This window comes from Nannobrachium achirus (assembly GCF_963921795.1).
Source record: "Nannobrachium achirus genome assembly, chromosome: 19".
Taxonomy (NCBI): Eukaryota; Metazoa; Chordata; class Actinopteri; order Myctophiformes; family Myctophidae; genus Nannobrachium; species Nannobrachium achirus.
This window is the reverse complement of record NC_137826.1, coordinates 47,504,502-47,516,853: the sequence shown is the minus strand read 5'-3', so window position 1 is coordinate 47,516,853 and position 12,352 is coordinate 47,504,502. Positions and strand designations below refer to the sequence as shown.

At 44.9% G+C, this 12,352-nt stretch overlaps 2 protein-coding genes across 2 annotated transcripts in view; both read left to right on the top strand.

Moving 5' to 3' along the window:
- The window catches only part of ppm1e (protein phosphatase, Mg2+/Mn2+ dependent, 1E), a gene marked incomplete at both ends in the record, with an annotated part of 87,888 nt that overhangs the window by 46,697 nt on the left and 28,839 nt on the right, over nt 1-12,352 (top strand). The gene's annotated exons all lie outside the window — the stretch shown is intronic.
- Nucleotides 4,669-5,337, top strand: LOC308304084 (ribonuclease P protein subunit p29-like; the record flags this gene model as incomplete). The annotated part of the gene is made up of 1 exon (XM_080748643.1): nt 4,669-5,337. The coding sequence occupies one exon, from the start codon at nt 4,669-4,671 to the stop codon at nt 5,335-5,337; it is 669 nt and encodes a 222-aa protein (XP_080604769.1).

Here is a 12,352-nt window from a genome sequence, read left to right as displayed (position 1 = left end):
AAATTCAGGCTGTCATTTCTCACCGCAGTTTCCCCTGATAATATAGCCTATCGCTGCAGTCGGGCAGAAACCTTGTATTCCCACAAACATGAATGGTGTGATAACGATAAGACAATTTTGAGACATATATATATATATATATATATATACACACACCATGATACAACAAGGCACGGAAATGCATGGCCGGGTGTCACCCCTGAAGGTGTGGGTGAGGAGGAGAGTAGATGATGAATGGGGAGAAGACAGACTGGGTAGAGATAATAATAGAGTCTGCAGCCGTCCCACACTCCCACGGTTTAGTGCACGGATCGACATTTTCCATTGCCAAAGGATTCTTCATCAGGGATATCGTGATGAAGATCTCTTGGCAGTAAACAGTGGGAGCAAACGACAGTCTATTATTATCATCGCTGAGGCCGATCTCCTGTTTGTCCTCCTGCCTGCAGCTGATGATGATCACCACAGTGGATGCCACAACGTCGCTCCCAAACAGTGGCTTCTTCAGGAAATGGAACGAAAATGGGTGTGAAATTGTGAAAAGAAAAAGCCAATCTACAAGCTCACAACGCAGGGCCGGTTCTAGGATTCTGGTGGCCCCCCCAAAACCAGGGGTGAAAGTGGCTTGACGTTCTTGCCAGAACTCCCAGAGATGAAAATCAGGGACACCTCTTGGCCGCACGGCAACCAAATATTTTTGGGGGGATAAACCCCCCGAAATGCATAGAAAACTGCGTTTTGGCACAGCGCAACCACAACCAAAGATGTATTTTCTCCCCCTGTGAAGTGGCCCCCCCTAGTGGTTACGGCCCTAAGCGACCGCTTATATTTCTTATAGCAGAAACCGGCCCTGTCACGTGTCAGTTATTTTCACTACTACTGCTTGACACTCTTGTGCAAGGAAGTAGGGGCATTAAGGTGGCGGAAAAGACATTGAAATGTGAAGATACAAGCTAGGTTTCTGCTCAACAGGGACGGCATGCTCTGTGTTCATAAACAACTTGTGTTCCTCCTTGTATGCTAAATGCCTAAACTGATAAACCTACGGTTCAGTCCCAGATGTTGAAGTAGACCTATGAGAAAAAGGTTAACTCGTGCCTCGCGACCATATCTGGCCTCCATCTCCTGGTGACCTTGGCCTCCAACATGTAGACAAACTTTCCATGCAGCCCTTCGAAGGACGGCGCCTTACTTCCCACTGGTATTTTGAAGCTGAAGTGGTAGTCATGGGTCCCTTTGGGAAGCACAGTCCCTTCTGCGCTTTCTGGAATCAAAAACTGTTTGAGTTTGAATCTTTTGTGTGAGCGGTATGTGTTACCGCCAGACGAGTAACGCACAATGGCGTCCCCTTTCAGCTTGATGAAAATGTGTTTGACTTTGGTTTCTTTCTCCAGCCGGAAGGTAACGGTCCCTCTGAGCAGATCGCCAACATTATACGTTGAGCTATGGTCTTTCACCGAAGGCATTTATGTTATGCAAAGTATACTGCACGCAGCAGTACGTACAGTGTGTAAGTGATAATCTATTTGAATGTAAGTGCAATACTTGGACCTGCAGCCTGTGATATCATATGTGTGATGTCAGTCATCTGTGACATCAATATAGTCATCTCTGACATATTTACGACGTATGACTCCAAATTAGGGAAAGGTTTGAACATTATGAGTGGATTTTTCCCCCGCGTAGCGTGCACAAGAAACTTGACGCCGATTCCATTGGTTTACAAGATTAGGTCCTCAAATCGGGAGTCCGAGCCACTACACAGCCCTCGCAACTATGTCACACCAGAAGCCGATGATAGGCCCATATATGGGCATATACTGTACGGAGATCCAGTTGCCCACAAATCCCATATATGAAGAACTCTCTTGTCATCAATATGATGATGTCATAGTGTGGCCTGGACTCCATATTTGGGCATTGCTAACACAGTCACACAGAACTCCACATATGGGCATAAACGGTACACAGTATGCATAGGCAACTAGTGTGAACATAAATGTAATGCCTGTAAAGTTCCAGATATTTTGCCTGCATGCAATAGTGGTATCTGTGACAAAATGGATGCAGTCTCCCGGTGGGCTCTCCTCACTGGTACGCGAGACAGTAGGACATAACAGCTTTGACAACACAGACATGTGTGTGGGGAGGGATCAATTGACATAACGATTACATTTGGGAATAAAAAGCTAAAACATAATTAAAAATGTGGCCCAGTAACCTGGAGTTAGTTCTTCCGCAAATTGACGTTTTCAGCAGATGATAAAATGTCAGTTGAATCTTTATCGTCTAAAACGTGTTAATGCCACAGTCACGATCCTGAAATACCACATTTCTGTTTCTCCCGGTGAAATCTAGTGTTTTAGGAAAACACTAGTCATTTGGTTCATACAAAATGTAAATCCCAAAGAAAAATGTATTAACCACAAAATCATTATAAACAGCCCAGAATCTTAGATCTTAAACAACATAAAAGGACAAAGAGGGCCCTGCAGACAAAAGAAATGCAACAACCCTCCATAAGCATGATGGGAAATATCTTACCATGAAAGCACAGTGCGTTGACTGCCTGCGAAGCAGAGATCTCTGTTCTGTTGATTTCAGGTTCTATAAGCTGTAGTTACAAAATATTTACTCTGATTCTCTGCTTTCATGACGTGATTTTGCCACATAGGGTAGTCTGATAGGGTAGACAAAGTACGTTTTGTTACCATGGAGATGCGTGCGTGAGACCGCATTCACTTCCTTGTTCGCTATCGGAAACTCTTAGACTGTATGAATCCTCAAATCGACAACATCGATATATATATATATACGTATATATTGACAGGGGCTGAATCTTTTATCTTCTTCTGTCATTCCTTTTTTGCATGGCGCGTACCAACCAGTGTGCTACGAGGCCTTTTATTTTCAAGTAGTCGGAATTCATCCGACTACTTGAACGGACGGGGGAAGTGGAGGAGGCGAGGGCGGCTGATACGCCGGAACGCCAGGTAATCCGTCTGTCTGCTCACTATTGGACTCTTGGCTGGACGTTGAGCGAGACCGTTGATCATTTTGGAGACGTGAGTATGCAGGTGGAAAACTGCTAGTACTGATGTTTGCTAGTACTGACCGTGCGATAGGGACAGCAACTGGAGGGATGTCGTTGTGCGTTGGTTCCCCAAAGCCCTGTGGCTTGTAGGGTGGAGGAATGCGTGGCTTGTAGGGTGGAGGAATTTGTGGCTTGTAGGGTGGAGGGATGTCATTGCATGTCGTTGCCCCAGAGCCCTGTGGCTTGTAGATTGGGGGGCCGTCATCCTGGGTTGGTTCCACGACTCCAGGTTGTGGAGGGACAGGCTTGGAGCCAGCGGGTAGCACGATCACGTGGAACTTCACCTCCGGATTGACAGCAGAATTGGCGTCCCACTCTAAATACGCCTTTAGATAGTATTGCAATGAGATGATGGCGCAGTTGAGGATTGTCTGGGTCTGGCCTTTTGGAACCAGCAATTTACTCGTGATGGTTTTGCTTTTGTTGGGTTTAATGGTCTTCCCCTCCGCGCTGCACACCTCCTCTTTAGAGAAAAGGGTTTGGCCTTCGGCACGATACACCACGTTCTGAACGAGTTTGAATTTGGGCTTCATTTCCTTAGATGAGGAATTTTCGACTACGGCCGTAACAGTCATTTTGGCACCTGCACAACAAGTGCTTCTGTCGACAGAGGCCTTCATTTGGACCCATTCTTCGGAGGACGTCCCAAGCTCCTTTCCTATGGAAGCAACCAGAGGTTCGATTACAGATGGTGGAGTGGCCCTGTTAACAAAGGTTAACTCGTGGCTTGTGACACTCTCAAACCCTCTAAACTCTTTGGTGACCTTGGCCTCCAACGTGTAGACAATCCTTCCATGCAACCCTTTGAAGGACGGCGGCGCATTTTCCACTGGTATTTGGATGCTGAAGGGGTAGACATGTTTCCCTTTAGGAAGCAGAGTCACAAACATGCTTTCTGGAATTAAAAACTGTTTGAGTTTGAAGAATCTATTGTGTGCACGGCATGGTTTGCCGCAGGCCGACCAATTGACAATGGCATCCCCTTTCAGTTTGATGAAAATGTGTTTAACTGCTTTTTTCTCCTTCAACTTGAATTTAACTCTCCCTGTGACCAGATCACCTGCTGAAAAGGTCTTATGCTTGTTGAGAGCATTGTAAGTAACACTAAGCTGTACCATGGGTCTCTTTAGGAAGTGAAGTCTCTTCTCTTTCAAGGTTTCTTTCTTTCAACCTGTGATGATGTCATCTGTGTCGTCTCTGTTATATCTGTGACGTATGACTCAAAATTCAGGCAAGGTTTCTGCCCAAGCCCAGTCCCATTGTTTGTACTACTTTGGCCTACTGTGTGCGCAAGAGACTTGGTGCTGATTGTTCCAGCAGTTTGAAAGATTGGCTCCTACGGCGCAGAAAGGAGTCCTCTCAGTCGGAATATAACATCATAGTACTGAGATCAGTCTATGACCATATTTAGGCACGACTAACAGTGAACTCCATGTATGGGCATAAAAGGGACATAGTGTGCAAAACTGTGCATAGACAAAGAGTGTGAACATTTGTCTGACATGTTCCTGACATGTTCCTAGGCTTTTAGTGGTGCGAGGTTAGAATGCAACAAGGAGCCAATGAACACAATCATGGAAGTGTCTGAAGAAAGACTCGTTCAGGCCACAACTCCTCCTGAACTGGAGGACATTCTGGGTGCTGAGTCTCAAAAGATTCAAGCTGTTATCTTTGCTAAATCATTCGTGAGGAACGCTATGCCTAGCAGGACACCACGGCAAGTCGGCAAAACGTTTGATCGCCAGGCTTTGATGACCAGACCCCAACGGACGGACAAAAAGGGGACTAGGAAGAAGGTCAAAGGGCTTAACGCCAGACAGAAGAGGGAGATGAAGGTCTTCCAGATCAAACCTGAGCACCAGAGGTATGAACTCTTCCTACCTCTTCATGAACTATGGAAACAGTACGTCGTCGAATTGTGTAACGGATTGAAACCGGGGAGCGATCCACTGTTGGTTCAGCAGAAGCTTTTGAAGGCAGACTTGCACGGTGCAATTCTCACCGTGGCGCGGTCCAAATGCCCATCGTACGTGGGCACAACGGGGATTCTGGTCCAGGAATTCAAGCACGTGTTCAAAATCATCACCCGAGAAGACAAACTAAAGGTTATCCCCAAGAGGAACAGCGTGTTCGCAGTGGAAGTCAACGGCTTTGTCTCCCACATTTACGGGAGCAAGTTTGAACACCGCGCTAGCGAACGCTCAGCCAAGAAGTTTAAAGTCAAAGGGACTATTGACTTGTAGTGCCAGTGACATGGCAGTGTGACAGAAGTGGATTCAGTAGCTTAAGTACCAGCCTGCTATGCTACGTTCCGTGGATCTGTTTTGTCACTTCGCTTCTCAGTCTGGACATGATTCAGTTGACTCGTATTTCCGAACGTCAGTTGTGACGTGGGCGACGTCGTTGCTGATTGGATGTTGTTCCAACGAATCAGAGTGGGTTTAGGGTGGCTACGTCATCAGCCAGCCAATACACAATGGTGTATTTGTCCTGCCCTGCACCAAAGACCAATAAGAAAAATAGTGATGCACGATATTATCGGTAGCATATCAATATCTGACGATATTTCATTAAAAAAAGCAAAATCGGTATCGAACCGATGTAAGAATAATTCAGATATTTTTCACTGATATTGACTGAAGTTTTATTGACTGAATATACACCAATATTAACAGATATTTCATCCGTATTGACACATTAATAATGTGACCGTTAATGGCCAATAATACATTAAAAGAATCAGCAATGAGCTCATTATGAATAATATAATGTAATATCAGTATTGGACAGTTTTGTGCATCTCTAGTAAAATCGCTTTTTGGTTTTGTGCTGCTACCCTCTGTTCAGTTCCTTTTATTGGTACATTGTATACCATGCAAGAGACAAACGTTTGAAAGCACACCGCCCAACATTACTCAACTGAAATAGGATTAGATGTAGATTATTATTACAATAAATACATTAACTTCGGCTTTATGCTCCGGCTGTTAAATAATCGCTGAGCCATCCCCACCGCTGCTTGCATGACGGCCACATATCTGGGTCATTTCACCATGTTGGCACAGGATTAAGCAGCTAGCTCCGCTGCCAGCATTGCATTGCGTCACCAGCAGTGTTGTGTCCATGTGACGATGTGTCGCGCACTCGTGCTACCTGCTCGGCAGGGCGCGTTCAAGAGCAACAGTCAGAGAGAGTGCAGCGCTTTGAAAACAGAGAGCATTGGGGGTGAAAGTGTCTGAACGCAGTTCCAGGACTGGTGCTAACTAACTCTTCCACCCACATCCAGTGACACGCTCTGAATGCTAGGACAGGAGGAGGCTGGGGAGGTGGAGGGGGTTTATACAATGTCAAGAAGTCATTTGTGGTAGCAGTGGTAGCGGTAGTGGTAGTGGTATTTTTGTAGGCTATCCCTATTTCTACTAAGCAACAAGCTATAGGCTTTGACTAGATTTACATAAGAAAAAGAAGATGCGCATCAGCAATGGTTTTCTCAGTGGCGTGCTAAACCTAAAGTCAAATATACATAAAAAATAGGAATTGGATTCCTTCATGAAGGCTCTTAGCCGAAGTGCGTAAGCGTTCTTTTTGGTGTGTGCCAATAAAATAGTGGAAATGTGAGTACTTTGTCCTCCACTGATTTACATTTTTGGATGTGCTACATTTTTGGAATTCAATTCCTATTTTTTATGTATTTAGATTTACAGTAGCTTTACCCCGGATCATTTCCATAGCTTCCGCTGCTCCAGAATCTATGACGGAAGCATTTGGAAATGGCAGGAGGCGACAGTCTGCCTGACATACTGGGCCTATTCCTTACTTCCTTTCAAAGGTCTTACCAATTATACTAATTAAAGATCTGTTCTGTTTAGTGTAGTGTAGTTTTCAAACCCCCATAAGTGTGAGAGTGTACAAATGGACAATCTCAGAGTTATGCACCTGTAAGTGGCCTTTTGAAACCCCCCAAGGAACCATGGGGGTAACTGCACTAACTGGACATAGTTTTGAGACCCACTGTTGTGGAGTGTTTCCAGTGAGCCATGTCGCGCAACCCGCAATTTGTATGTTGTGGAGACCCTCGTTTGAACACGTCCCTGGTTGGTGACCCTCCCCCAAACAAGCATGTAGCTCACTGCCCAGGGTCCCAAATGGACCCTCAGGAATCCCAATGACCAACAGGCCACAGCATGCACAAATAGCACAATATCAGCAGCCAGACTGGAACAGGGCCTTCATTAGGATCATTGGTAACACACCAAGGAGCTATGGAAGAGGCCCAATCTCTTTCCAATATGGCCTATTGACTGACTTTGATTGACTGATTAATTATTTTATTAAACAAAAATGGAGAACAGTACAAGTATAGTCAATGCAAATTGAAATGTAATACAGTACATAGTTAAACACCCTGCCTAAAAGGAACATCCCAATTAAGACTGTTTACGGTCTTTTTTTACATTGGAAGCCCTCGGTATTGACTGATTAAGTCACAGCATTGGATATATTTTTAAATGATTGCCCAGTTGTTAAAGCAAAAATGAAAGCACAATAAATCTGCATTAGCCCTAGCTGTCCCACCTAATGTAATAGGAGGTTTCTTTCACCTGGACAGAGCTACTTCAGGATCAGCAGAACACACATCCAAATGTTTGTTATGGCTCTCGCTGTAAACGTCAATAAGTTATAGAGCCATAAAATATGTGATAGATTTTACTGAACAAGACACTATCCACTGGCTGGCCCTCTGGCTGTCACACACTGCTTACTCATGAGTGCCTGCTGGATCCCTGTAAATTAAAGACACCTCCATCCATCCATCTTTAACCGCTTATCCGGAATCGGGTCGCGGGGGTAACAGTTCCAACTGAGACCTCCAGATTTTCTTATCCCGAGCAACTTCCTCCACTCCCTCAGGGAGTATACCGAGGCGTTCCCAAGCCAGTTTGGAGAATATAATCCCTCCATCTGGTCTTTGGTCTGCCACAGGGTCTCCTCCCAGTAGGACGCACATCGAGGACCTTCCTAGGAAGGCACTCGGGGGGCATCCGTACTAGATGACCGAACCACCCAAGCTGACTCCTTTCCAAGTGTAGGAGCAGCGCTTCTACTCCAAGTCTCTCTCGGGTGACTGAACTTCTCACCCTATCTCTAAGGGAGATACCAGCCACCCGTCTGAGGAAACCCATTTTGTCCGCTTGCACCCGCGACCTTATACTTTCGGTCATGACCCACACTTCATGACCATAGGTGAGAGTAGGAACGAAGATTGCTCGGTAGACAGAGAGCTTTGCCTTCCGGCTCAACTCTTTTTTTCTTCACCACAGTGCGATTTAGCGACTGCAAAACCGCTCCTGCTGCTCTGATTCTCCGGCTGATCTCCTTCTCCTTCTTCCCCTTTCTCTCATTCGTGAACAAGACCCAGAGATACTTAAACTCCTTCACCTGGAGTAAAGCCTCATTCCCTACTTGGACTGCACAACCTTCTCTGCTTGAAAAGCTACCTTGAGATAACTTCAGCTGATTTGTGACTATACAAATCAAATTGCCTTGTCTTTGCTGCGCTAAATAATAAGCAAACTTCAAATCAAACACGTTACGCACTGTAACGATCCACCATAGAGCAGATTATTATAACAGTTAACGGCACTCAGTAGAGACTAAAATAACAAACATCCACAGATAATTACAATAGTTACAATTAATACATTCAAGATGAATAACAATACTAGCTGTACTGCCCATGACTGTGATAGAAAATGATCTGGGGTTTGAGTCTCCCAATTTAACAACATAAAAACGTTATTATATTAATGTAAGAAACAGAACAATTAGCAGGGCCTACATGTGGAGCAAGCAGCTGTATTCTGCCATGTATGAATCAGTCTATTTATCCTAGTTTAAAATGGATATCGCAGTGGGAATGAAACAGATTTGTTCCCCTTTTTGTCCAGAGGAACTGTACTCTATAGCCTAGAGTAACTGAAAGGAGTGGTGAAGGGTCTTTGAAAATGGAGTCTGCTTGTCTGTTTTTTTCTTTTTTTTTCTTTTTTTTTTCTCTACAGTATATCGTCGTTGTCGGGTGAAAACCTTGTATGTCCAAAACCGTTCGTTTTGCATTTATTATTTAAACATGATTAAACTAGTGAAAACAGCCACTGCAATGCGTTGTGAGCTTGTAGATCTGCTTTTTTCTAACATTTTGTACTTTTACTTTTGGTATTTTAAGTATATTTTGATGCCAATACTTTCATACTTTTCCTCAAGTACATTTTTAATTTCCGGGCTTTTACTTGTAACAGAGTATTTCTATATTGCAGTATTGATACTGTTACTCAAGTGAAACATTTGAGAACTTTTTCCACCCCTGATGTCAGTGGTTCTCAACCTGTGGGTCGGGACCCCCAGGGCAGACAGACAGAAAGAGTTGAGAACCACTGATTTATGTCCTCAGAGTTAATCCAGGGGGTCCTCCAAATCTTTGAGTGATAGAAAAATGTTTTTTTTTCTCCTTTTTTATATTAACCACTTGAACCCTAGTGTCCATATTCAGAGCCAAAAATAGCAGATCTACAAGCTCACAACGCCTCGCAGCGTTAGGCGTTGTGAGCTTGTAGATCGGCTATTTTCGGCAAAGCGCTTTGGTCTAGAGGGGAAAAAGAGCAGAATAAGTACAGAGTGAAAGGTCAAGTTTATTAAGTATTGACGGTTGAAGAGGTTAAATACCTGAAAACACAAATTGACATGAATCCAAAATACACTGATGATTGTGCTGTCAAACAATGAAACTATGTGGAATCTATGAACAGGTTGTGGGGTCCCTGCTTCATCTCTCTCTCTCAACTAAGGGGTCCTTGGCCTGAAAACGTTGAAGACCACTGTTCTAGAATCTGACATATGACATTGATCGTGACCTTGATTTTTTTTTTGATCAGCTTCATGAAAGTGTGTCCGTCCTCACGCCCTGTCCCCGATTATTCTGTTCACACATTGTTGTCCTGGTTGTACTAGTGTGTTCCCTCAATCTAATCACGCACACGCACGCACGCACGCACGCACACACACACACAAACTATACAGTGCGTTTCATTCTCTCGTGCCGATGAAGGACCGAGATCAATATCTCACTGATTACAACTGTAAGTAATTACAATTAAACTAATTAGTAATTACACTAAAACTAATCAATTGCTTTTTGGCACAGAGCAAAGCCTCGGTTCCCTATCCTCACCTCCACTCCATCCTCTCTCTCTCTCTCTCTCTCTCTCTCTCTCTCTCTCTCTCCCTCCGTTCCATGCTGAGCCTCTCTTCTCTCCAAGGCGTGACGTCAAATCCAGGCTCCCCGACCGACACACTTCCCCCCCCCACCCCCCCACCCCCCTTTACCCTAGCAGCTGCAGTAAGCCGCAGTAAAGCCATCATCTCTCCCTCTCTCTCTCTCTCTCTCTCTCTCTCTCTCTCTCTCTCTGTTTGTCTCTTTCTCTTTTGTATGAATCCCGATTTATACTTCGTCGTATTCCGACGATAGTCGATAGATCTGTGAGCTTGTACCCTCCTGTGGTCAGCCACAGACCCAGCCGTTGCAGGGACGGTATGTGTAATGTCCACAAAGGGCAGGGAAGGATTCCCCCTGATTATAACCACTATTATAATCAGTGGTGTAAAGTAACTAAGTACATTTACTTAAGTACTGTGCTTAAGTACAGTTTTGAGGTATCTGTACTTTACTTGAGTATTTCCAGTTGTCAGTACTTTTACTTCTACGCCACTACATCTCAGAGGCAAACATTGTACTTTTACTCCATTACGATTATCTGAAAACTTTAGTTACTAGTTACTTAGCAGATATAAATGATTATAATATAAAACATACCGGCACATTAATCCACTTTAGCCCTATTTTTATGATAGTAATATAACTAACTTTTTAAATGTTTTTCTTCCCAGTGTCCCACGCCCTTCTTTTTTTTCACACCCTAATTGATCACTAAAAGCGCCAACACAAAATGAAGCAAACGCGGTGGGAAAGCGACGCTTGTGGATCTTCTATATTTTTGCTGCTTTCGAATTTGAATCCTGTATAAAGTGACAGTTTTGTGGGACGCAAGAGGGATACCACCCGACACAGAGACGATCATAGCATTCCCACAAAATAAGACAAATCCCCACTTCCGGGCAACAAGCATAAAACGAACCCCCATCCTCCCCCACCCCCCAAAAAGAATAATGAAATAAATCACATTAAATTGTAAGGTTTGCTGCAAGCGCAGGCTTTTAATCCCCCCCTCCCACCCCGCCTCCCGGCCTTTCATGGTTTTCTCACGACGCTGTGACCTCACTGGTGATGCTGTCAGGAAGGGGGGGGGGGGTGGGGTGGGGGGGGGGGTCTCCATCCTTCCTTCCTTCCATCCATCCATTGGCCGAGGCCTCTGTGATGGGCTTTGCCTAAGCCAATGAGGGCTCCCTACCTCAGCATCCGCCCCCGCTCCCAGCAACGCAACGAGCACACTGATGGAATGTTGGAGTCCCGCAGAGCATGAGGAGCTAGACAGAGAGAGAGAGAGAGAGAGAGAGAGAGAGAGAGAGAGAGAGAGAGAGAGAGAGAGAGAGAGAGAGAGAGAGAGAGAGAGAGAGAGAGAGAGAGAGAGAGAAAGAGAGGTTTCTATGAATGGATACAGCGGGGGCTTTCTCTCGCAGGGACGTGCAGAGAATGTTAAGAGAGGCAGGGGCTGAAATTCCTAAAAGGGGCCTTTTGGTGGAAATATATCGAAAATAGCCGACCTCCAAGCTCACAACGCGTCGCGCTGCGACGCGTTGTGAGCTTGGAGGTCGGCTATTTTCGGTGCGTGATACTACACTGAACTAAGCACCAGTAAGACTCCCTAATCGGGAGATAAGCGACCGTCAGGTCGCAGTGTGATTTGAGAGCAAAATGTGTAGGAGGAGCAGTGTCCAAAAAAGTGTTTCGTCGGCCTGATGGTGGCGCTATATGGGAGAGATCCATGTTGATGACATGAGTGTGTAGACGTGTTGTGTACCGATTTGCATGATTTTAGGGCAAAAGCTGTAGGAGCAGTGTCCAAAAATATATTTGAAGAAATCGGCCTGATGGTGGTGCTATATGGGACAGATCCATGGTGATGAGATGTGTAGACCTACTGTGTACCAATTTGCGTGATTTTAGGGCAAAATCTGTAGGAGAAGTGTCCAAAAATGTGTTTCAGTAGTTTTTTTCCTACTGTCTGTCAGTCTCTCATACGCTCG